The sequence below is a fragment of the Saccopteryx bilineata genome, chromosome 3 (assembly GCF_036850765.1).
Source record: "Saccopteryx bilineata isolate mSacBil1 chromosome 3, mSacBil1_pri_phased_curated, whole genome shotgun sequence".
Taxonomy (NCBI): Eukaryota; Metazoa; Chordata; class Mammalia; order Chiroptera; family Emballonuridae; genus Saccopteryx; species Saccopteryx bilineata.
In genome coordinates, this window is record NC_089492.1 from 152,075,688 (window position 1) to 152,100,319 (window position 24,632).

General features: G+C 45.8%; 1 protein-coding gene across 10 annotated transcripts in view; it reads left to right on the forward strand.

The window, feature by feature from the left end:
* Positions 1–24,632, forward strand: part of INPP4A (inositol polyphosphate-4-phosphatase type I A) — a 128,971-nt gene that overhangs the window by 72,260 nt on the left and 32,079 nt on the right. For 4 of the 10 annotated variants that reach the window (XM_066267796.1, XM_066267791.1, XM_066267789.1 and 1 more), the window contains exons 5-15: positions 6,434–6,552; positions 8,645–8,761; positions 9,036–9,115; positions 10,800–10,911; positions 11,919–12,054; positions 12,884–13,031; positions 15,293–15,423; positions 17,244–17,348; positions 17,803–17,911; positions 20,437–20,454; positions 23,147–23,330. In XM_066267796.1, the coding sequence (XP_066123893.1) occupies positions 6,434–6,552; positions 8,645–8,761; positions 9,036–9,115; positions 10,800–10,911; positions 11,919–12,054; positions 12,884–13,031; positions 15,293–15,423; positions 17,244–17,348; positions 17,803–17,911; positions 20,437–20,454; positions 23,147–23,330 (1,259 nt within the window). The remainder of the gene's footprint in view (positions 1–6,433; positions 6,553–8,644; positions 8,762–9,035; positions 9,116–10,799; positions 10,912–11,918; positions 12,055–12,883; positions 13,032–15,292; positions 15,424–17,243; positions 17,349–17,802; positions 17,912–20,436; positions 20,455–23,146; positions 23,331–24,632) is intronic. The other 6 variants (XM_066267798.1, XM_066267793.1, XM_066267795.1 and 3 more) reach the window with 3 other exon arrangements.

Consider the following 24,632-nt stretch of genomic DNA (forward strand, 5'->3'; position numbering starts at 1 on the left):
AGAGCAAGGTAGGGCCCGCTGAGCTGCTTCTTCTCTGGAGTCCGTGCTCTCTAGTGGTCCTCCCCTCCCCTCCCTGACCCTCCCCTCTCTTCCCCTTCTTTCCTTTCCCTTCCCCTCATCCCCAGGGTGGTGGTCAGCATTAGTTAGTGGCCTGGCAGTGGTATTCAAGAGGTGATGTGACATAAAAGAAACACCTCCTGGGGAGTCAGATGACCTGGAATCTAGTCCAGGCTGTGCTGCAAACTAACTTCTCAGCCTTAGGCCTGTCCTTGTCCTTGCTAGATAGGTTTCCTATGGGTTATGTGGGGTGTACTATTTGAGAGACAAGCTCAAGGTAGTTAAAACAGAAGGACTTTGACAAATTGCTAAACCCATAAAAATAAGTACATTAGTATCAAGTTTTAAATTCTGAAAATGTCCCCATTTCAGGTTCAATGCTCCTAAACAAGTTGAGGTTTCCCCAGCCCTTACTGGATGGCTGGGTCTGCAGCGGTAGTGAATACTGTGCTGTGCACAGGGTTTCAGGTTGTGGGACACACGCAATTGGCCACCCAGCCTAGAACTGTATTGTTCTTTACAAAGTATAATGTCAATCCAGGTTTCACAGCAGTATGAGCATATTTTCACCCCTTATCCTAAACCATCCCAAACATCAGAGAAAGTAAGAAACAGAACAAAGACAGTACCGTATATGATTTCTTTGACATTCTCTTCTGCTTTCTTCAGTGTCTGTTTCTTCCAAGTTCTACTTTTTCTTTCATTTTGTGGGCCTTCCACCAAGGTCTGGTGATCTTTGACTATTCTTTCATTTTGTTTTAAATCAACATTGAGGTATAATTTATATGTCAGATATACCCATTTTAAGTATAGCATTCATGAGTTTTGGTAACCCTATATATCCATATAACTACTGTCAAGATACAGAACCTTTACATCACCCAAAGGCTTCCCTGTGTGCTCTCCTGTCAGTCCTCACTCCCACTCCCAGACTACCATTGACCTGGATCACTGTAGTGAAGCCTTGTGAGTTTCCTGTAAGTGGAATTGCACATACATAGCCTTTTGTATGGCTTCTTTCACTTTGCATAATGCTTCTGAGACTCACAGACATGTAGTTAGGTAGATCAGTAGTTCGTTGTTTCCTTGCTGAGTGGTTGCCCATTGTGTGTTTATTCTACTGCTCATGAATATGTGGGTTGTATATAAGTCATATATTTACATAAGTATACTTAATGTATATTTTATATATAAAATTATATTTATATATTTATTATATATATTGTAATTTATAGCCTCAAGAAAAGATGCATATCCATCCAATAAGAACCAGGTAATATAAAGAAAAGGAGAACAGTTGAAGAACATGGATGATTTTAGAAATTTAAAATAGGACAGAAATTATTTGAAAATTTAGTAAAAGTTGGAAGATATTCAAAGAATTGTCCCAGAAAGTAAAAACTTAAAAGCAAAATAGGCCTGACCAGGCAGTGGCGCAGTGGATAGAGCTTCGGACTGGGATTAGGAGGACCCAGGTTTGAAACCCCAAGGTTGCCAACTGGAGCGCGAGCTCACTATCTTGAGCATGGGGTCACTGGTGTGAGCATGGAATCACAGACATGACCCCATGGTTACTGGCTTGAGCCCAAAGGTCGCTGGCTTGAAGCCCAAGGTCGCCAGCTTAAGCCCAAGGTCGCTGGCTTGAGCAAGGGGCCACTCGATCTGCTGTACCCCTGTGGTCAAAGTACATATGAGAAAGCAATCCATGAACAACTGAGGTGCCACAGTGAAGAATTGATGTTTCTCATCTCTCCCTTTCTGTCTGTCTGTTTCTATCTGTTCCTCTCTCTCTCTCTCTCTCTCTCTCTCTCACACACACACACACACACACACACAAAGAAAATGGAAGAGAAATCGAAATGGAAAGTTAGAGAGCAAATTTGAGAGGTCCAACACTTAGAAGAGAAAGTAGAAAAGAATGTAAGGGAGGAAATTACCAAGAACTAATATCAGGGGTCTCAGAACTGAAGAATGTGTTTCTAAGAGGTTCAAAATGCCTACCAGGCCCAGCCTGTTGACAAGGACCCTATCATAATACACATCATGTTGAAATTTCAGAGCACAGGTAATAAAATGAAGATTCTAAAAAGTTCCAGAGAGGGAAAAAAAATGTTCATATCCAAGGATCAGTGATGAAACTAGGGTGGAGATTCCCAGTGACATTAGAAACTTGAAGGCAGTGGGGCAGTACCTTTAATATGGGTGGAAAAGTATTTCCGATCCAGAATGCCATAATCAGATAGACTGCTAATCAGACGTGAGGGGAAAAGGGACCTTGTTTCGTTGTTCAGAGTTGCAAGTAAATTGCTTCCCACACTTCCTTTCTCTGGAAGTTAGTGGAGGGAGAGAATTGAGAAAAAGGAAGACAAGAGGTCCAGGAAACAGGTAGGGTCAAACACAGGAGAGAAGCGAAAGAACTCCCACTTGGCTCATAATAATGCTCACTTAGCTGTAACAGTGCAAAATGTGGATTTAACAACAAAGTGAGCTAAACTGATTGAGCATAGGATGGTGAGAGTTGATGTAATTGAGTTACACATCCTTGCCCCTGGAGTAGAAGTCAGGACGTTTCTGCACATGACAAACCAGGAAGAGGAATGTAGACACACAGAGGAGGAAACAGCTTAGGGTGAGGCTGAATTTTATGGGAAATGAATTTTACCACAATTTTTTTAAAAAGGTGAGGAGCCAGATGATTGAATGGTCAAATATTTTATCTTAAAATAAAAATAAAGGCTTAAAATTAAAAAGTGCTTATATTAAAGCCTTTATTACAGCAAATGTTAGAGAAGAAGTCCCCAAGAGAGAGTTACACTTGGCATTTCGGTGCACGTCTCTCCAGATATTTTTACACCCACACAGTGCTGTCATGATTTTCAGTTTGGAGGTGGTGGAATTATTTACAAAAATGTCACTCTAGTGTTCTTAACATATTTTTTTTCCTTCATGTAACCAAATATCATGGGCATCTTTTCATTTTAATAGACATGGATCTGCCTCATCCTGTTGGGTGTCTGTGCCACATTCATTTTACCCCATCTCCTGCTGGTGGACATGTGGGTTCTTTCCAGTTTGTCGTCATAAACACCACCGTAATAGACACACTTGTACATAGATCTTTCATATATCTTGCTGGTTATTTCTCTAGGATAAATACTTGGGTATAGAATTGTTGAGTAAATGATAATGCACTTGAAATGTTTTACCAGTTAACCTCAACAGTATTTTCTTCATTAGGATTACAGATGATTTAGTTGGCAAGACAAGGCTTATATATTAAATATTAATGGTTTCTATGGAATTAAGTTAAAGGAGAGATATAAGCAGTAAACAGAAGGAGACATAACAGTGGGCTGCTGAGAGAAAGCTTTGTGGAACTTTGAGCTAGGAATTAAATATTGACTGAGACTTAGAGGCTGATTGGGGACAAGACTGTGAGAGAATGCCATTTGTAGGAAGGTGTGTTTTGAAGGTGGCATTTCTGATATTAATTTCCCAGCCTTTTGCCATCTCTTATTCCTCAGCCTATCTACCATCACATGTGCTTAAAAGATCCAAACATTCTAGCCTTGCATGGGTATTAAAAATGGATACCTGATAAAAGGGCAAGCCAAGGGAGACCAGACCACAGGCCACTTAAGAGCATAGCATAAAGAAGGGAGAGAAAGTGCAACAGTCGAATCCCTGATTCTTGTTGAGGTAGACATAGTAGGAGAAATAGAAGAGAACTTTAAAAATAAAACCTTAATGATTCTAGAAGTAAACAAAGGATATAACTCACATCCTCAGGGTAGTCAAAATTTTCTTGGATAGAATGCAAAAAGCACTAACTGTGTTTTAGTTTGCTACTGCTGTCATAACAAATTACCACAAATTCAGCACTTTAAAACAACACAAATTTATTATTTTTACCATTCCCTTAGGTCAAAAATCCAGTGGGCTCAGCTGGGTCTCTGCTTAGAGCCTTACAACACCAAAGTCAAAGTATCAGCAGGGCTGTATTTCTTTCTGGGGGTCCTAAGGGAGAATCTGGTTTTTTTGCTCATTCAGATTGTTGACAAAGTTTAGTTCCTTATGGTGGTAGGACGCAATTCCCATTTCTTTGCCAGCTACCAGTTGAGGCTGGTTCTCAGTTTATAAAGGCCACTTATCTTTCCTGGCTTGTGGACCCCTTTTTTCATCTTCATAGCTAGCATTGGCAGGCCAAGTGCCTTTCAAACTTTGAATCTCATCTCTTTTTCCATGGTCACATCTTTCTGAATTCACCGTCCTCTCCTACTTTTAAGAGCTCATGTGATTAGATTAAGGCTATTCAGATAATCCAGAATAATCTCCCCATGTCAGGATTCCATAACCTTAGTCACTTCTGTATAGTCCTTTTGCATGTGATGGAACATATTCATAGGTTCCAGGGACTAGGACATGGATTTCTTTTGGAGGAAGGGACATTTTTCTGCCCACCACTCCCTAAAATTAAAGATCTAAAATAAAATAGTCTAAAAATCTTTAAGACCATGAGTAGGTTAACCATAGATTGGAAAAAAGATATTCATTATATTTATACCTGACAGAGAACAGATCTAAAATAAATTCTTACAAATCAACAACTAAAAAGTCAACAAGTCAGTTTGAGAATGAGCAAAAGACTTGGTGAGACTGTTGACAAAAGTTATGAAAATGAACAATAAGTTTATGATGAAAAAGTACTTAACATCACAGAAGTGCAAATTAAAACACATTAGAACAACTAAAATAAGCACTAACCTCACTGAATGTTGGTGGGGTGCAGACCTATAGAATTCACATACATGCCGATGGCATTGTAAACGGATGTGGCCACGTTAGAAACTGTTAGCTTAAGAAGTGAGACATATCCTCTGCCAAAACCCAGAAATCTTACTCCTAGGTGCTTATGCAAGAAAATGTAAGTTCACAAAGATACATGAACAAGAAAGTTTATAGCACCTTAATTTATAATGGTTCCAAATGAAGGAGCCCAAATGCCCATTAACAGTAGAATGGATAAACATTTTTTGGGGTACTTTTACACAATGGAATATATAACTTGTCAATTTAGAAGAATAAATTATTAATACATAGAACACAGTAGATGAATCTTAAAACATTTTGTTTACATGCAAGTCAAGAACAGACAAAAGTGATGGGAGAAGGAAGTGGTTGTGGAGCTGGTGTTGACTAGGAGTCCAGGGAGCTTTCCCATCTTATTGAAGAAGTCTTCTGCCTTGCTTTGATGATGATTACATGGGTGGATATGGTTGTCAAAACTCATTGAACTGAAAAGCTAAGCCCTTTGTATTTTATTATAGCCAATAAATAATGGAAATTCAAGATATACAAGAATATATTACAAAGGGGATAACCAGAGAACCAAAATTAATTTTCAGAAGTAAAAATGGATTTCTAATTTTAAATCATTGAGCATTTTAAAAGTCAAATGAGTATGATGGAAGCAGGAATGACAGAGTAAGAACCTCCAAAATTTTTTTCCTCAATGAAGGCAATGAGAACCTGGTAAAAGTGATTGAAACCAGTTGTTTTAGAATTCTGGAAATTAAGCAAAAGCTGGCAGCACTGAATTGTGTCTCCTCCAGAAAAGGTGGTTGTTTCTAGTGTTGACATTAGATTTCTCGTGTATTTAATCAGTTCTAAAATGTGTATTTTTTCATCTTGTAATTTCTCCATAATAAGATTCTTGAAGTCAACAGCATAATGTAGTCGCATGGCAATGGGTCATTCTTTTCTCTCATAGTGCATTTATAGCAGATAGCATGTTCGAATTAACGAAATGGGACCATTCTCCTGTGGATCACTTCACTGATAGAATTTTCTGAGTCTCGAATCTATTTCAAAATGCTTAGTACAATAAATTTTCTAACTGGAATAGTTTAGTTCTGAATAGTAACATTTTTAGTAATCTTGCATTTGATATAAATCTTATAAGGACAATAAATAAACAAGGACTCGTTTTTTCAAAAAATGTTTTATTTTGTCATAGAATTTTAATTTGCTTCCAGTGTACGTCCACACAGAGACCAGGGGGCAGCACAGCAAGGGGCTGGCATGGCAGCCGTACACACAGGCATGAGTGTGCCCTGAATTCATGGACTCTGTGATGCTTAGCTGAGCTGGTTAGAAGTTTGTGAAGGTCAAACTTCATGGGTAGACTCCATGCGACACTGTTGGTGCTGTGCTGCATTCCATGGACAGCCCCCTGTGACAGCTGACAATGCAGTTGTCTAATCCCTTTAAGTGTCGTTTACTTCTTTAAGTGTCTTTTTGGGTGGGTGTGGAGGAGAGAACTAACTAGAGCCTGATTTTAAAGGATTCATTTTTTTCTCTCTTCTTGATTTCATAGCTTGTAGTGAGCTACATACGCCATCGCTAGATCGGAAACCAAATAGTTTTGTAGCAGTGAGTGTGACCACCCCTCCTCAGGCATTCTGGACGAAGCACGCGCAGACGGAGATCATCGAGGTGGGGCTCTGTGACAGGCTCGCTGTGTTTGTCACCCCGGCAGCAGGGCTAATCAGCAATCTGAATGCTGCCTGTAGCTGTGATCATATCTATGTGAATTGTTGCCATTTCCCATGTGTTTTTAGTAATTGATATTTTTCATCTCACTCTTCTGGATGGCATTTTTATTTGTCATACCCTTTACAGTTATTGATTGGCCATTCGGCTGGTTATTTTTGAACAATGATGCTATCAGGTTGATTGCCTTTTCAGAGGCAAGATCCAATTCTTCCTTGTTATTTTCAGTCGACTGCCACTTTTAGAGATTTATGCTCATTAATCAAAGTTTGGAGGGTAACTCTTAACCAACCCTCTTACTGGACATACCCCTATTTTTATTGGTTTTTATTTTTAGATCCTTTTGAGTTATAGGTTATATATTTACATTTTATATTAAAGTAAATAATAGGCTTTAACATGGGACTTTTACAATAGCCTTTTAGATAATTGAGCACATTGTGTAAGTTGTCAAACTAAGTGTGGGAGTTGCTGGTGTGAGATTCTGCAGGATTCTGTTGGCAACATGAGTGCTTGTGTGAATTACCTGCTCCTGGCAGTCTCCTGCAGATTCCACTGTACTTCCTCTTTGCCCCGGCTTTACATTTTGGAAGACAGATCTTTATATTCTCTTGTAAACTTATTTCCAAGTTCAAGTAACAATTGTGTTTTCTAAACCTCCTTTGAGCACTGCCTACACATGCTGCACAGGGCTGGGCACTGCGGATGGTAGACCACTGAGGCCCAGTCCCTGCCCCCAAGAGGGTTACCGTGCTGCGGTGGGGAGGCAGAAAGAACATGGCCACATCGATGCCCAGCGGAGTGTGGAGGTGTTAGAGAGGAGGATGACACCAGGTTCCCTGGTGAGGCCCCGGATCAGTGTTTCACATGGGCCCATGCTGCTAGTCCAGGGGCCACATGTTGTAGAGCACTGCAGAGTTCTTTGGTAGTGATGCAAAGGCACGGCAACAGAGGAGCACCACGTGGCTGGGAGAATGAATGTTAGCCTGCTCTGTGCATGCAGAAGACAGGCAGAAAGCAAGGGGGAGCCTTGAACATCAAGTGGGAGTTTGCAGGCAGCCAGCACAGGTTTTTATGCAAGGGTCACCTGAGCAGAAGTGTTGGAGGGAGGTTCTAACTTGGACAATCATGTGGGAGTGTGACATGACACCTGACTGGTCCTGAGAAGGAGGGGAAGGATGGGGTGCACATGAGGGAGGTTTTGTGGAAGAGTTTATTGTCATTGGGTGGGTGAGAATGACGAAGGAGGCACCAAAGCAGATGCTAAGTTTGTAGCCTCTTTGGAAGGAGAGTCAGAGATGGCTAACCAAGGGCGGTTGGAGGGAGAGGCTGGGTGGGCTGTCCAGCAGACACTGAGAGCCTGGGTTTGTAGCTGCAGAGGGCACACAGCCAGAAGCACAGACCCGCCACAGAGACAAACAGGGGCCAGTAACTGTTTGGCTGAGGTAATTATACTGCCTGAGAAAGAGAATGTGATATTGTGAGGCTTTGAGGGGTGAGGCTAAGCTACCAGGAAATAGCCACCTATGACCTAGAAACCAGCTGCTAGTCCTCAAAAATGGTATAGCCTTCAAAAGGTCAGGCCTTAATTATTTTAAACCACAGGTTTCTAGAAATAAGAAACAACTTAAGTCATTCATTTTCTCTTTCATCCGCTTTGGCATATCTCACAGGGACAGCTGAAAGTATTAGATGCAATTACACAACTCATCTAAAGTTGACCAACATGTGGACACTCAACCTGTGTCCATTTTGTAAAAGCTCTCCTGCTGAGGAGAAGCCCTTTGAATGAGCCCTGGGCACAGCTGGTGTGGTGGCCCAGTCCTTGTGTCTGGGTCAGTAAGCATCTCTGTAAGACTCCTTCGTCTTTGAAAAGCAGGTTTTTGGTTGTCTGCATCCATTTAAACCATGAGCATTTGTGTTGATCCAGATTGGTAAGAATGTTAGTTTCTCATTCTGAAAAATGTTGGTGTTTTTCAAAAGCAATTACTTTAAAAATTCAACTGTGTTCTGATGATTTTCTTTTCCATTCTAGGGAACCAACAATCCTATATTTTTAAGCAGTATTGCCTTCTTCCAAGACTCCCTTATCAATCAGATGACACAAATCAAACTCTCAGTGTACGACGTCAAAGACAGGTCTCAGGGAACAGTTAAGTAGCACATGGTTCGTGGGATGTTCTTCCCTCTTTAAAGTTCTGTGATCATTTCAGTGAGAGGTGAACATGAAATCGGTGTCACTACTGGCTCACAAGTTGACTGATGTCCAAATGGATTTGTCTTTGGAAAGTTCTTTCCGAACGTCCCAATTAGGCTGCTGTACTGAGGGTCAGAGGTTGTGGGAACCAGCTAGATGACTCCCCCCGGGACCTGGACATTGGAAAGGCAGAGCAAGTGGACTCATGCCGTCTTTCCCTCTTCCTCAGATGTATTTACTGGGCTCTGGAACATTCATTGTGAAAGATCTGCTCCATGATAGGTATCACCGGTTGCATTTAACACTAAGGTTGGTATTTACGGTAATTTTGTTCCAATCTGGAGTTATGAGGTCCAGGGACTGATGGGGAAGGGCGCTATTTCCTCCCCTCCCACAGGCTGGTCTTAGCGAGTGGTTGTCCACTGAAGTGAAAGCAAACCTCAGCCTGTCCGAGGGCCTGCTGGTGATGGGCATGTGTGGCGTCTGTAGGAAACCTGCTGAAGGGGAGCCTGCATGCATAGCTAATAAAATAAATGTACTGTATGGTGTCTGCCTCCCCCCAGCAGAATGTCAGCTCCCAGAGAGCAGGAGTTTTTGTCTGTTTTCTTCATTGCTGTGTCCTAAGCACGTATAACAGTGCCTGGGGCTTCATAAATATTTGTGGGCGGAACCCCCACTGTGATCCTGACAGGAAGATGAAAAATGTCAGGATAGAAACCCTTCCCAAATTCATTTTAGGGACAGCTGCCACCCAAACCCTGACTTGGTGTTCTTGTTTTTAAAATCATGTGAAAATTGGGAAAACAGTCCAAAATAGCAAAGAATATTTTGACAAAGAGGATTAATTCCCTGCTAGATGGTGCAACATTCTGCAGCTGTGGGGATAAGAATGTTGCAGGCATGAGTCAGGACGAGAGCCCTGCAGGTGCGTCTGAAGAACCTGACTTAGGATGGAGGAAGACTCTTAGGGAAAATGAGAGGAGTGACTCTTAGAGAAAAATGTCCAGCTACATCATATGCCAGAGATAATTCTAGTTGCATTTGAGTTACATGTAAGAAGTGGAAATCTTCCTTCTTTTAAAAAAAGTTAGACTATTGGGATAGTGTGGGTAAAAGGACTTTTCCTGGCGTGAGCACAGTGAGAGACGGTCACAAAGGAAACGGGCAGTTGAAGTGAGCACATGAAAATTACAGCTGGCTAAGTGATACATCTTTTTTTCTTTTTCTCTTTTTATTATTTTTATTGATTGATTTTAGGGGAGAGAGAGAGAAAGGGTGGGGAGGAGCTGGAAGCATTAACTCGTAGTGGTTGCTTCTTGTGTGTGCCTTGACCAGTCAAGCCCAGGGTTTCTTTCTACTAGCGACTTCAGCATTCCAGATCGACCTCAGCAATTTGCTGTGCCACCACCGGCCAAGCTAAGTCAGACATTTTAAATAAAAAGCCTGGGGCTTCCCTAGACGAGTCAGGTGGGCCCAGGCATGGGCAGCCCCCTGAGGGATCTTAGGAGTGAAGCTGACTGGGGCTGGAGTGGCATCGGCTGTATTGTGTCAGGATTCAGAGGCTTTGGGAAACCCTGGGTGACCTCAGCTCACTTGAGGTCAAGCTTACGCCTTGGAGCAAATCAAAGCTTGAGGGAGGTGGGAAGGAGCAGAAAGGGGTCCAGTGCCAGAAGGTCCTCTTCAGTCTTGATTATGAGATGTGTCCCCATCGCTGTCTGGGGCAGGGGTCAGCCTAGGGGAGCAGGCATTGGCTCCTTTCTCGGCTTCACCAGATATGCTTACTTCTCTGTGGAGCTTTGTCCCCTCCTCTGTGTCCCCATGGTTTCCTGTCCAACTCCCCTGGAGTCTGGGCATGCAGTGAATGCTGCCTGACTGGCCGTTCAGCCAGGTCTTAGCACGCCCTGGACCTCTTGGTGACCCAGGACAGCTGAGCTGCAGGTTGAAGATGAAACACAGTGAGGATGCCACTTCCAAAACACTTTGCTTGTTGCAGGTCTGCAGAGAGTGACCGTGTGGGTAACATCACAGTTATTGGCTGGCAGATGGAGGAGAAGTCTGACCAGCGACCTCCAGTGACCCGGGCGCTGGATACCGTCAATGGGAGGGTGAGCATACCACCATCCTCCCCTCCGTTAGAAGGAGTAATGGGACCTTTCTAGATGGACTTTGACTCTGCACCCAGGGAAAGAAAAGACAGGGCCTGCTCCTAGCTGCTACCACCATAAATGCACCAGTCCCCCAGTTGCTTCTCAAAGTAGAGAGAAGGGAATCCCCCTGGGCCCTGCTGCCCTGGAACCTGCCTCTGCACAGGCCATGCTGGCCACCTCTAGGGAATAGGCAGTGGGGGCTTGCAGGACCTGGCTGGAGGGGCTACAGTCAGGAGGGGAGAGAGGTGGGAGTGTGGAATGAGACCCAGATTTTCTTTGATAGTTTGTTAGTATCTTTCTCCTAGATAGTCAGGTGCTCATCGTCATGTTATGCACACACATCTCATATCTTACACACCCTCCCCTGCCTTCACACCCTCCTGGTCTCTGTCTGTCCCACCCCTTCTTACCTTCTTTCCTGCAACTCTCCCCCCCTACACCTCTTCCACCCCACCTCTTCCCATACTGCACCTCCCCCCTCACACACCTCTCCCCTGCACTTCTCCCCCCACACCCACCCCCGCACACCTCTCCCTGACATCTCTCACACTCTCTCATGCTCATAGACACTCTTATGCTCTCAAACTAGAATTCTAATTTAAGAGCCTAAGGACTGGTAAGTAGTCATTATTGTGAAATACGGAGATATTTACCCAAAATAGGCCCAGAACAACAGCTGTGAAAATACTTTTGGTTGTCATTTTCCCTCCCTTTCATTTTACACATCAGAACACTGAAATACCAGGCAAAGTGACTTAGTTAAAAGACGTGCGTTCCTAGAAAAGTGGGCATACAACACATTCAGTCTGTTGAGAGGTGGGTTGGTTTGTCTGTGACCTAGGTGTTGTATTTATTGCGGAGTTGACAGTGGGCATTAGTTTTGAGTTCTTCTATGACATCTGTAGGCCACCGCTTCTGAGTCTACATCTCATGGTTGTCTTGTGCTTTTCTATACGTGTGACTAGATGGTCCTGCCCGTTGATGAGAGCTTGACTGAAGCGTTGGGAATCCGCTCCAAATATGCTTCCTTGCGAAAAGATACATTACTGAAATCTGGTAAACAGCTTCTTCCGTTGCTACTCTTGCCATTCTTGCCACTCTGTGAGTGTCCACTTGGTCACCCTTTCTAACCCACTGCTGTGATTGTCACAGCCATGCACCCCAATTGTTTCCTCTTTGCTACATTCTTTTTCTTATTTTTATTTTTTTTTATTTTTATTTTTTTTCTGAAGCTGGAAATGGGGAGAGACAGTCAGACAGACTCCCGCATGCGCCCGACCGGGATCCACCCGGCACACCCACCAGGGGTGACGCTCCACCCACCAGGGGGTGATGCTCTGCCCCTCTGGGGCGTCGCTCCCCCGCGACCAGAGCCACTTCAGCGCTTGGGGCAGAGGCCAAGGAGCCATCCCCAGCACCCGGGCCATCTTTGCTCCAATGGAGCCTTGGCTGCGGGAGGGGAAGAGAGAGACAGAGAGGAAGGAGGGGGTGGGGGTGGAGAAGCAAATGGGCGCTTCTCCTGTGTGCCCTGGCTGGGAATCGAACCCGGGTCCCCCGCACGCCAGGCCGACGCTCTACCGCTGAGCCAACCGGCCAGGGCCTGCTACATTCTTTTTGTCAGCATATAGAGTTGGTAATACTCCAAGAAAGGGGCTTCCTCCTTCACCTCACTCTTTCATGTTTTGCATTGGGTTTAGTGACTTCCAGCCTCACTGCCCAGACCTTATACTTCAGAATTAGTTATGAATCCTGGGACAAGAAGATTGCATGTGTCAGGGGAAGAACATTCAGGCTCAGTCACCTGGTGGGTTTTTGGTTAAATGTCTAATCCCCTTAAGATGAATAGTAAGAAGACTGAGGGCCTGGGGAAGAGCCGACACAGGTCTGCATCCTGCTCATGCGCATCCTGTCTCTCTGACATCCTACTCAGTGTTTGGTGGCGCCATCTGCCGTATGTACCGATTCCCCACCACTGATGGGAACCACCTGCGGATCCTGGAGCAGATGGCAGAGAGCGTGCTCTCCCTACATGTGCCCCGGCAGTTCGTGAAGCTGTTGCTGGAAGAAGATGCGGCCAGGTGAGGCCAAGTGGAGAGGCTGACCACTCATCACGCCCATGCCATGTGCCCTTCCCTTCTGGGAAGCTCTTAGATGTACGTGGTGGACAGAGCACTGGACCCAGAGAGGCAGATGTCAGACTGCCTCTGCCACATGCCTGCTCTGTGGCCTGGGCTTCTAAAACTTCAGGTGCTCATCTGTATCTTGGGGTTTCTATGTCAGGACTTCACAATATATGTGCCTGGAGCACCAGATGTGTGCCCAGCACTCAGTACCCGCCCCCCTCCCTTCCCTCTCTTGGTACCTCTCATTTGGCCTCAGAAGTGAAAAATAGCTGTCATCCTTTGGTTGTGGCTACCTGGCCAGCAGTTTCCTTGGGCAGGGCCACAGCGTTGTGGGCTCTAGAGTGTTAAGAAGGACCCATCAGAACCTCCCTCCAGCACAGGGCGTATGTCCCTGGTCCTCAGGGAGGGAAGAGCCGTGCGGGGTTCAGACACTGCACATGCTGCCCCCATCTGCCTTATGCTGCCCTTACTCCTCCTCCTCAAACAGTGTCAGTTACAGGCACAGTATAACAAAAGCCTGGAAGAAAGCAGTGCTTCCAGGTATTTTGTTTTAAATTTTTATCTTGAAAAAAAATGTAAACTTTAAGAAAAATGACAAACAATGCAAGGAGCTGCATTTCTCTATTTGTACATATTTTATATGTATCTTAATTCAAGAATTTTTTCACCTTTTTTGTATTTGTATCTATATATATCTCCCATATTTCTCCACTTTTCTTCTTATCATTTCTGGTTAAGGCATCATTTCCCATTACTTGTACCAGGTATGTACTTTTGTGTACTATAACATTGAAGACTGGTTCATTTAATGAGCATTTTGTTTCGAGGGCTGTGTTGTTTTGCCCCAGTCATTTGGTGGTGCTGTGCTCAGTGTAGAGGTTTCTTGATGAGTGAGACGGACCACGGAAGAGTTACTGGCAGGCCGGGGCCATCTGTAGAGCCCGCAGTGCTGGTGAACAGTAAAGGGGGCTGTGAGGAGGGTGTGGCCCGAGCTGGCCACTGTGAGACAGTGGCGTTAAACTGGAGCATAGGAAGGATCCACATGAAACACAGGCAGAGACAGCCAGAGAGGGCTATCATGGGAAGGCAGTGGGCGCAAGTCCGGGGCCAGCGGGCCTCTGAGCGAGGACTTGGCCTCCACACGATCGCCAAGCCTCGCCTGCCCTGTGTGTTCTTTACATTAATTTTGGTAATGTAATGGTAAGATAGTACAACTCTTTTTAACATCAGACAATTTAGTACATTCCTAAGAACTTTTATAAAAGTAGCTTTTTTTTCTTCTCAAAGAAAAATGTGTATAGTATAAAAAGCCAAATAGTGCTGAAGGCTTTTAACAGTGTAAGTCTTGAGTCCTCAACTTAATGATCCCAGAAACAACTACTTTTATATCCATTTTAGTGTTTAATGCTGTTTCTAAATATATGTGTAGAGCAGTGTTTTTTAGCCACCCTGACGTTGTATGAAGATTATAGTGTCAACATCAGGGTGGTTAATTCTTGCGGACCGTCATGAAATTGCTGGCAGACCAGCAGTGGTCTGCAGACCGGCGATCGAAAACCAGTGGTGTGGTATACTTTTAATCAATTTCAGGGATCAGCCACTGATTTCCTATGAAGTAAGGGTGCTATGTCTTTTATACTTTGCAGCTCCCCAGTTTCGTAGAATAGTTATCATTAAAAAAACCAAACATCTTGTGTTTTGTTGTTCTGATTATGTAACTATTATTTACTGGTGAGCTCAGAAGTTTTATCAGTTCTTATACAGCTTTTATTTTTCTGGAGATGACAAATCATGGCAGGTGCTTATAGCCCCTTGTGATTTGGGAGGGTTACATGTCATTCTGTGCTGCTCAGACCCAGATGGGCCGCACCTCAAGCCTTTACCTGTATGGTATGTGGTGCCCGCGAGGGCGCCGGGGCCATGGCACCCTCTCCTCCACTCAGTTTGCCTCGAACATTTGACTTATTTTCTGTGAAAAGTTTCTTTGTGCCCTGACCACATGGTCAGTGGTCTGCCTTCCACATGGCCATTCCTTCTGGAGGGGTCTGTCAGGCACCCTGCTGCTTGGCCTTAGACTTCCGTTTGGCCTGGGCTTGGCCTGGGCATGCGCGATAGATACTCCATGTGCACGTTGTTCTCTGGGTTGGTACGCACCCCTATTCCTCTCCAGGGATGAGAGCCAGCTCCACATCCTGACACATGCGTCTTGCTTGCAGAGTGTGTGAACTGGAGGAGTTGGGGGAGCTGTCCCCTTGCTGGGAGAGCCTCCGGCGCCAGATCGTCACTCAGTACCAGACCATCATCCTCACGTATCAGGAGAACCTGACCGACCTCCATCAGTACAAAGGTGGGCACCAGGTCCCGTCTTTATCACCACACGCACAATCTCCACTTTCCTACCTGGAAATCTGGAACCCAGGGCCACTCAGATATTCTTGTTGACAGACACTTTAATGGATTTTAAAAATAGATACTCATGTGAGTGTGAATTCTTTAAAATATAGATTTTTCAGATCTTAATTAAAAAGACAGATCTGTGAATTGCATTGAAAATTCCTTCCAATCAAGGTGTCATCTGCCAAACAACCACTGTGGGGTGACATTTAGGAAAGACCAAACTATAGGCTATCAGTTCATATTATTTCTCCATCTTGGTCTAATGTCCGTGAAACGCCCAACAGGCTGTAGGCCATTTGCCTTCAGATAAAGCAGTTTTATAGATTTCTCAGTTTAAATATTCAGTGGTTCTTGTATTGAACATATAAATTGAGTGGAAATCTCTATTTTAAGGCTGAAAAAGGAGAATGAAGTACAGACACCTCACCTTTTCTTGAAAGATGCCATTTGATTTTCAGAATACTCTCAGGGAAGATTTAGCAGACTATTCTTAAGTCACTCCCATTTTATTCCAAATTGAATGATTTTTTTTTCTTTTGGCTTTTCATTACTTTATTCTCTATCTTTATATTCATCCCTCCTTCCCTCTTCATAGTGAAATTTCAAGGTTGGAAGAAAACCATAAGCCCTTAATGTACTTCTGACATAGACATATGAACATGTCCATGAATTTGGCTAAGAAACCAAGTACAAGAATGATGACTAGATGATGGTGCCCGGGGTTAGCTTTGAATCTGAAGACTAGATGTAAGAGAAACAGCAGCATTTGCCTGAAGGAACTTAGGGAACTAGTCGTGCTGGATGCCTGTTACCTGGGAAAGTCTGACACCCACACAGCCTTGCGTTTTTTGAGCAGGGCCTCTCAAATGTCACTGTGTGTCTGAATCCCAGAGGTTCTTGTTAATAGCAGAATTGTGCAGTTCTAACAGGCTCTCGGGCTACTGGTCTCTGAGCCGCTGCTTAAATATCTAGTGAACAATCTCTGGTGGCAAAATGCAGAACAGACAGTGTTGGTCTGTATTTTGTATACTGGCAAAATGAATTTACCTTTCTTCTCTAGATGCAGTGTTTATTCCTTCTACCTCTGATTGCCAGTGTAATGTGTAATCCCTTTTTTTTCTAGGCATGGAATTTCCTCAGTTAGTTATGGTTCTGACTACAGAAATAAGATTGTGGATATTTGGTACAAAACAGTGTCCAGTTCCTTAACCACCCAAGTGTATACAAGGGAACATGTTTAAGAGCGTGTTCCTGAGGGCCAGAATCAGTGCAGTCTGGCATCTGTCCATCATGACAGACCTGGGGTGATGAGCAAACCTTTACATCAGTTTTCAGAGTTGTGTTGCTCTAATCAAAGCAATTTCTCAGATCTTGGGAGATAGCAATCTCTAGAGTTGGAATAGTCAGTTCTTGGTATGAGCCTGTTGCTTTTTATAGTGCTGCTGACGCTGTGTTGCATGAAAATCTCTCTGTCAGACTTTTCCATTCAGAGCTGAGTCATGGGTAGGCAGGCATCGTCACCCTAGCCTCCGAAACTGCTCTCACTGGCTCCGTCCTCGACCCGAGCATGCAGACCCAGTCTCCTAGCCAGCCAGCTGGCCTCCCCCAGTGTTGTTCCCTCCCACTACCTGGAAATGACACGTACTCTGGCCACAGCCTACACATACCTGCTTTTTGAGCAGCATCTCCAGAATATCCCTTTTCTACTTACCGTTCAGAAATGTCGGATGCATATTGATGACCTTTCTTTTCTAATGTTCTGTTTCTTAGGTCCCTCATTTAAAGCAAGCAGTTTGAAAGCAGATAAAAAGTTGGAATTTGTTCCCACAAACTTGCACATACAAAGAATGAGAGTTCAAGACGATGGAGGATCAGGTAACTCTTTCTGCCCCTCTTGCATGCCCATTTCTCTGTCTCCCTGTGCACTTGCCCCTGTGTTGCCCCACATCTGCCCAGCCATGCCTGTCTGTCCTGCTGGGCAGCTCAGATAAGACACTTCACAGGACCTTTGTAAGGCCTTCGTCCAAGAGCACAAACCTTTTCCTCTTGTTTCCCCTTCATCCAGCTTCCTTTGTGTTTCTGTGGCAGAAAGCTGCCTGTTAACCATCCTTCTGAAGGAGTGATGCAGGCTGGTGTTGCCCGCAGCCCTGTGGGACTCCACCATGGGATGTATTGAGGCCCTTGGGTAGCCCAAGCTGTGGGACTAAGGGACCTGCAGGCCGCTGGACCTGGTTGGAGGGTCAGGAACCAGAGTTGTGTGCATATCCCTGTAGCTGGCTCGTCACAGGCCAAAGCCCAGAGTAACGGAGGAGAGCTTTCTGTCATTCAGATCAGAGCTACGACATCGTCACCATTGGGGCACCAGCGGCACACTGCCAAGGTTTTAAGTCAGGAGGCCTCCGCAAAAAGCTGCACAAATTTGAAGAGACCAAGAAACAGTAAGTTCTTAGAGGTGTTCATGGTCCTTGTACAGCTGTCTGATGCTTCCTAGGTTAAAAAATATCAGAATATGACCACAAAAACATCCAGCCATTTAGTCTGCTTTTGCTTGGTGAGAGAGGCTGCCTGCAGACCCTGTGCTGCTCTGTGTGTGTATGCGACTGAGATGGGTGGTTGAGCAGGCCACCTGATCAGCAGTCCTGTCCCTGCAAATTGAAACCCACCTTAAAAGTGGCGCTTTCAGGCCCTGGCCGGTTGGCTCAGCGGTAGAGCGTCGGCCTGGCATGCGGGGGACCCGGGTTCGATTCCCGGCCAGGGCACATAGGAGAAGCGCCCATTTGCTTCTCCACCCCCCCCCCCCCTTCCTCTCTGTCTCTCTCTTCCCCTCCTGCAGCCAAGGCTCCATTGGAGCAAAGATGGCCCCAGCGCTGGGGATGGCTCTTTGGCCTCTGCCCCAGGCGCTAGAGTGGCTCTGGTCGTGGCAGAGCGACGCCCCGGAGGGGCAGAGCATCGCCCCCCTGGTGGGCAGAGCTTCGCCCCTGGTGGGCGTGCCGGGTGGATCCCGGTCGGGCGCATGCGGGAGTCTGACTGTCTCTCCCCGTTTCCAGCTTCAGAAAAGAAATAAAGAAAAAAAAAATTTAAAAAAAAGTGGCGCTTTCGGCGGCTCCCCTGTGTGGATGCTGACTCCGCTGTCTTAGAGAGGCTCTGGTCACTTGGCTGGGTGCCCCAAAGTGAGCAGCCTGTGAGAGATCCCCTCCCTTTCTAAAGGACTGCTGTGGATGAATATTCCCAGTTTCAGAAAGGCTTGAGGGGCTGCATGGATCTGCATGCTGAGCAGGGAGCTGTCAGGCAACAGGAAGGGTGGGGGAGGTACAGAGCGCACGTGTAGTGTCACTGGAGGTGTGGTGCCCGGTGCTTTGGGGAAAAGACCGAGTGGAGAGCTAGACTCAGTGTGGGGTGCTCTCGAAATTGGGGATGTGGGGGTGACAGACCTAGGCCTCGTCCTGAGGTGCTCCGGGTCTGGAGCTAGCAGTGCCATGTTTGGAGACAAGCACAGAGGGTGCTCTGGAGCTGGAACAGGTGTTGAAAACATGGGAGGTGATCTTCCAGAATGTCACCTGCCAAGATTTAAATAGATCAAGGGATATAAGAATAAGACATGGAGGTGGTGAGTGTAGATGGTTCTGTAAGATCCTTGGACCGTGAAATAGAGGATACAGGTCTCAGGTTTGGGGAGGGTGATTATGACGTGAGCATGTGTTTAAGCTGAAAAATAAGATAGATGGGACTGACGTAGAGAAGGAGGCATGGATGGAGCAAGTTCTGGAGGAGATAGAGAAAGGCAGGACCAAGCAGTTAGTCAAAGGAATGTGAGAAGTTGAGGTTGCAGAGAGGTTTTTGAGGTGGGAAGGAACAAGCTGAAGGTTTGTTGGAACAACCTCTGCAGAATGTACAGTGAAAGGCAGTACTCACCACTGGAAATGGAATGGCTTGAGGAAGGTGAAGCAAAGGCTCAGGCAATGTCAAGGGAACCCCACAAGGTGGTCAGGCAGAAAATGTTAGCAGGTGCCAGAGCTAGGGGCCCTTGCCTGGCTCTGTGCTGCTATGTCTGGAGGAAACTGACCTTGGACTGGATCAGGGATGGGTGAAAGGTCAGGTGCAGTGGTTGGTCAGTGGGCTGAGGGGTCAGGGATGCAGCTAGGAGCGTCGCTGACCATGGAGCTGAGGCTGGAGGAGGACAGGTGGACAGAAGAGACTGTACTGTGAGAAGTAACCTTCAGATGTGTGCACAGGTTATTCTGAGCCAAGGAAGTCCTGGAGACAGGAGGAGGAGGAGAGGAGGAGGAGTGAGACAGACCCTGGTTAGGAAAGGGAGTTTCAGCCCTGGGCGGGAGAACATTCTCTGGGAGGCCCCAGCAGCCCGCTCTACCTGATTCGTTCCCATCAGGGGCTATCTCCTGCTCAGACAAGCCAGGTGACCAGACCTGCCCAAGGACTCACTGACTCCTGTGTTTCTCTGGACACTGTGACAACTCCGAGGCTTCCTGTCTCCACCACTCTGAACAGCATGTCTCTGTCATGCCATTGCATTGAGCTGTGTGGGTATGACTGTGATTCAAGGGTGATGTGGTTGCCCTGGAGAAAAAAACCAGTCCTTGTCCCTGATTGCTCTATGTACTAACTTCAGAACTTCTTATCCCCAAAATGCCTTTGTGGTCTTTTCCAAATATATACTAAGAATTTTTATTTACTTTCCTACTAATGTGATAAAACCATTGGTAGAAATGCTTTCCATCATTGGAACTCTCCTTCAGATGTAGATGTAACTTTCCCCTCAGTGGAGCGGCTACCATGTAAGCAGCCCGACGCTGCTATAGCGGATAAGCACTAGCCCTAAGTTAATTGTTCTTCGGCAAATGCACTCACATGTTCTGACAAAAGATAACTGGGATTTTTAAACTTTTGTTTTGCATTTGGTGTTTACTAACAAATCCTAATATTTCACTTTGATTCTTTTCTTTAGCAGTTTTGAGGAGTGTTGGTGAGTTTTCTGTCTGTGGAGAGAGTGTCTGTCCTGGTCTTGCTCTCATGCAGAGAAAGCCTGTGCTGCCCCTGCCCTGAGAGGCGCTTCACCTTCGGTGCCACTGTGGGCTCCTAGTTACAGCTTGTAAATAGTTCTCCTTCCAACTGCAATGTTCTTTGGTAATGAATAGTCAGTCTGTCTTTACCCTGGGGCCCCCAGCCCCTGTCCCACTCTGAGAGGCCTGCTGCTGCCTCCCCCAGAAGGGCGAGTGGGATTTCCTGTCTGCCTGCTGCTGCGGCTGGGAGTCTCTTGATGGCTCTCTTGTTACAAGAGCCTCGAGGCTTTTCAGTTTGCACCCCGCCATCACTGGGTGGAAATGAAGCCAGCTTACATTTTCATGATATTTAGTAGTTTATATATATTTTAAATCAGTGTTACTAATGTCAGTTTTAACAAGAATTACAATAACCAAGTGACTTTTTCTAACAAAGAGTTAGATGGCAGCCAAAACCATCATGTCTGCTGCCTGGTGGTTCCCGCTGCCACCCCAATACCCCCAGTCATGTCCAGAATGCTTGCCCAGCCAGAACAGGGACTTTGCAGTGACACTTCTTTGGGTGACAGACCCCTTTGGAATTGCTGCCCTTTTGGAGCTGGCGGGGCTCAGGGGCTGTGGCTGGGCCCTGCCTGAGATGTCAGGCTTTCCTGGGGACATCTGACAGCAGGAAGTTCTGGGGACACTCCTCCCAGGCTGAGGCCTCTTTAGCTTTTCCCATTTTTAGAAGTAGGCAGATGGGCACACATGCTCATATATTCATGATCACCCTGAACAGCAGCAGTTCTTTGAAATCTACTCAATCCTTCTTGTGTAAAAGGTGCTGGTGGCCTGACCTGTGGTGGCGCAGTGGATAAAGCATCGACCTGGAAATGCTGAGGTCGCCGGTTCGAAACCCTGGGCTTGCCTGGTCAAGGCACATATGGGAGTTGATGCTTCCAGCTCCTCCCCCCTGTCTCTCTCTCCTCTCTCTCTCTCCCTCTCTCTCTCCTCTCTAAGATGAATAAATAAAATAAAAATAAAAAAACATTGACTTTTTAAAAGGTGCTGGTTACTATTATTAGGGCATGATCTGTAAGGACAGGTTCAGTGGGCTGAGTTCTTGAGTGTGGGGGTGGGTATGTATTTGTTGAAGTGTACATACACAGCCATGTATGCTCTAAATATCGGGACCTGCGAGGAATACATGTTTTTTAATTCTATTTTGAGATTATATTTTTAAGACTGAATTGTCTTAAATGACAGCTATTCATTTGGAAGAGTGATTGCAGATTGGAAAGTCATTGTGTGCATACGGAGCTGTGGAATGGCTCTTGTCAGACCGAATAGGCTTGAGCGCATTCTGCTGCATGGGCTTCTGGCAGCTCCGTTGTTTTTATTGTGGTGTGTGGGCTTGCGGTGTGGTTTCTTTCGGGGCGTTTTGGGTTTTGCTTTTTGCATGTTCAGCCCATATTTTGTCTAGGGAAGAGGCAGGGCACTTTTTTGATGACTCGCCTTTGGGTTACCCTGGGAAAGCCCATCGGGTGGTTCTCAGCCCTGCCCTCATTATCCCCATCTCCGGGGAAAGTGATAGCAGGTGTAGCTCTCTACCTTCTCTCTTCCCCCAAACTCAAGGGGCAGCTCCGAGGGAACCAGTCAGAGCCCCTCACTCCATGAAGCATAGGTCACCCACTTGAGCCAGAGCACACGATCTTAAATTGTGGGAGGGACCTCTGCACTGGCACCTTATCCTTCCTCCTTGTTTTCCTCAGCTTCCACACATGGTCTGAAAATTCAGTTTATAATATTGGTTTGATTTGGGATCTTAGCTGAGAGATGCAATTTACCACCTCCATCTAGAAGGGCCAGATGTGTCTGCCAGACCTCATATAGCCGTGGCATTGAGCTGGTTCTCCAGAGGCTGGTATTTACTTGTGCCAGAAAGCGTCTAGGCTGTAGCTTTGACCTCAGATCCCGAGACACACATGCTGCTTGGTGGCAGAAGGCGGGGAAGGAGGAAGAAGCAGGTTTCCAGAGCTCCCAGGTTTGACAAGAGCCAGGTTTGAGTTATCCAGGCCCGGCCTCTGGCCTGGCACATTTTCTGCCTCCTCATCTGATTGAATGATATTTTTCAAAAATGGGAAGTACTAGAGCAGGAAGAAGGGAAGGAAGCCAAGTTTTCTGAAAATGTGCTGGGTCAGACACAGGAGGGAGGAGAGCTGTGGGTGTGTGCACAGGAGGGTTGAAGTTCTAGTTGGCCAAATGAAACATTGAGGACCCTTTCGGCAGAGTCCAGCGCCCATGGAAGTCTCCCTTCAGGCATCAGTAGCCCCATGTCTTCACTTAAGTCCTGCTTAGAATTTGACAGGTCAGGTTCTTAGATGAAAGACAGATCATTTGGGTAATTTCTGGATTTAATATGTGCACACATGGTACAAATACAGGTGCAAATATAGGTAGAAGACTTAATTGTATGTTAATACTTCAAGCTTCTACCATACAGACAGAAAGGATCTTCTGAGATATACTTTTGTACTTCAATAGCTACCCAGCCCAGGAAAATGTCCCTGAGCAGCAATGCTTTCTTCTGTGTTGGTTGTGGACTGAGGTTGGGAGGGACCTAGCAGGCTCATCAATTTGAGAGAACCTCTTAAGGTCTGTTCTTATCCTTTTTAGTACATCGTCCAGCTGCCAGTCCATAATCTACATCCCACAGGACATCATCAGAGCCAAGGAGATCATCGCCCAGATCAACACCCTGAAAACACAAGTGAGTTACTATGCAGAACGACTCTCACGGGCGGCCAAGGACAGGTCTGCCACTGGCCTCGAAAGGACACTCGCTATCTTGGCAGACAAGGTAAGAGGATGCCCTGATACATGTGGGTGGGGGCTCCCTTGGATTTCTGGCATGGTGTGCCCAAAGCCATTCATATGAAGGGTGCCATTGGGATGGTCTTGAAAATCTAGCTTCAGATCCAGTTCCCACAAGGTCCAGTGGGGATTGGTGATTTGCCTATGGTCACAGACGTGGATGAGGACAGGCCAAGAACAGCCTGGGGTTGTGATGCCAGTTGCTGCTTCATACAGAGGTGTCTCCCAGCAAGTCCAAGGGGGTCGTTGGTAAGGCTGGGGCAGTTCCACAGCTTTCTTAGTATGCATGCACTCAGCACATTTTTCATTTTGCCACGGTTTAAATGTAATTGGATTTTTTTTTTAAATGAGTTATTATACCAACACACATAAGAGCAACTTAATTTTATTGGCTTATATAGAATCAGTAAATCATCCATTAATTAATAGTAATTTAATTCTGATTTAAAATACATATATATCCATACTGGGGACGTGGGTCGATCAGATCCTTTTGCACACACAGATTCTGATCACACTTCCCTCGTCACAGCTGCCGTACTAGGGTGAGGGGCTGTTCTTGAACAGTACACACTGTATCCTTCACGTGTCATTAGCAAAATGATTGAGAACTGGGGATTAGATCCATTTTGGAAAGGAAGATGTTGGAAGTCATGTGATGAGTCACAGAGCCCCCATTGCATATAGAAGTCCCCAGAACCAGGATTGCTATGCCAGGAACCCTCTGCCCAGAGTCCAGGGCTCCAGGAATTAGATGCAAAAAGATAAGGCTTCAGTGACTGAAGCAGAGTAAGGCTGACCCCCTGGAATTAGAGGGGTTGGCCCTGATGTCCTTGAAGACTGGGATACTGGGCTCTCTTTTGGCCCTTCCTCTAGCAATGCCATGCTCAAAGGCCAGCAGTGAACACAGACTGTCCCTTCATCCTCTTTATTCTTTACTCTTCTTTTTTCTCCCCTTCTTTTTCCAAGTGAGAGGAGAGGAGATAAAGAGACATTCTTCTGCATGCGCCCTGACTGGGATCCACCTGGCAACCCCAATGTGGGACTGATGCTCAGCCCTTCCAGGGCCATGCTTGCCACCAAGCTAATTTTAATGTGTGAGGTGGAGGCTCCACAGAGTTGTCCTCAGCGCCTGGAGCCAATGTACTCGAACCAGTTGAGCCATGGCTGCGGGAGTGGGAGAGAGAGAGAGATTGAGAGAGAGAAGGGGGAGAGGAAAGGGTGGAGAGCAGATGGTAGCTTCTCCTGTGTGCCCTGACTGGGAATCAAACTGGAACATCCACATACC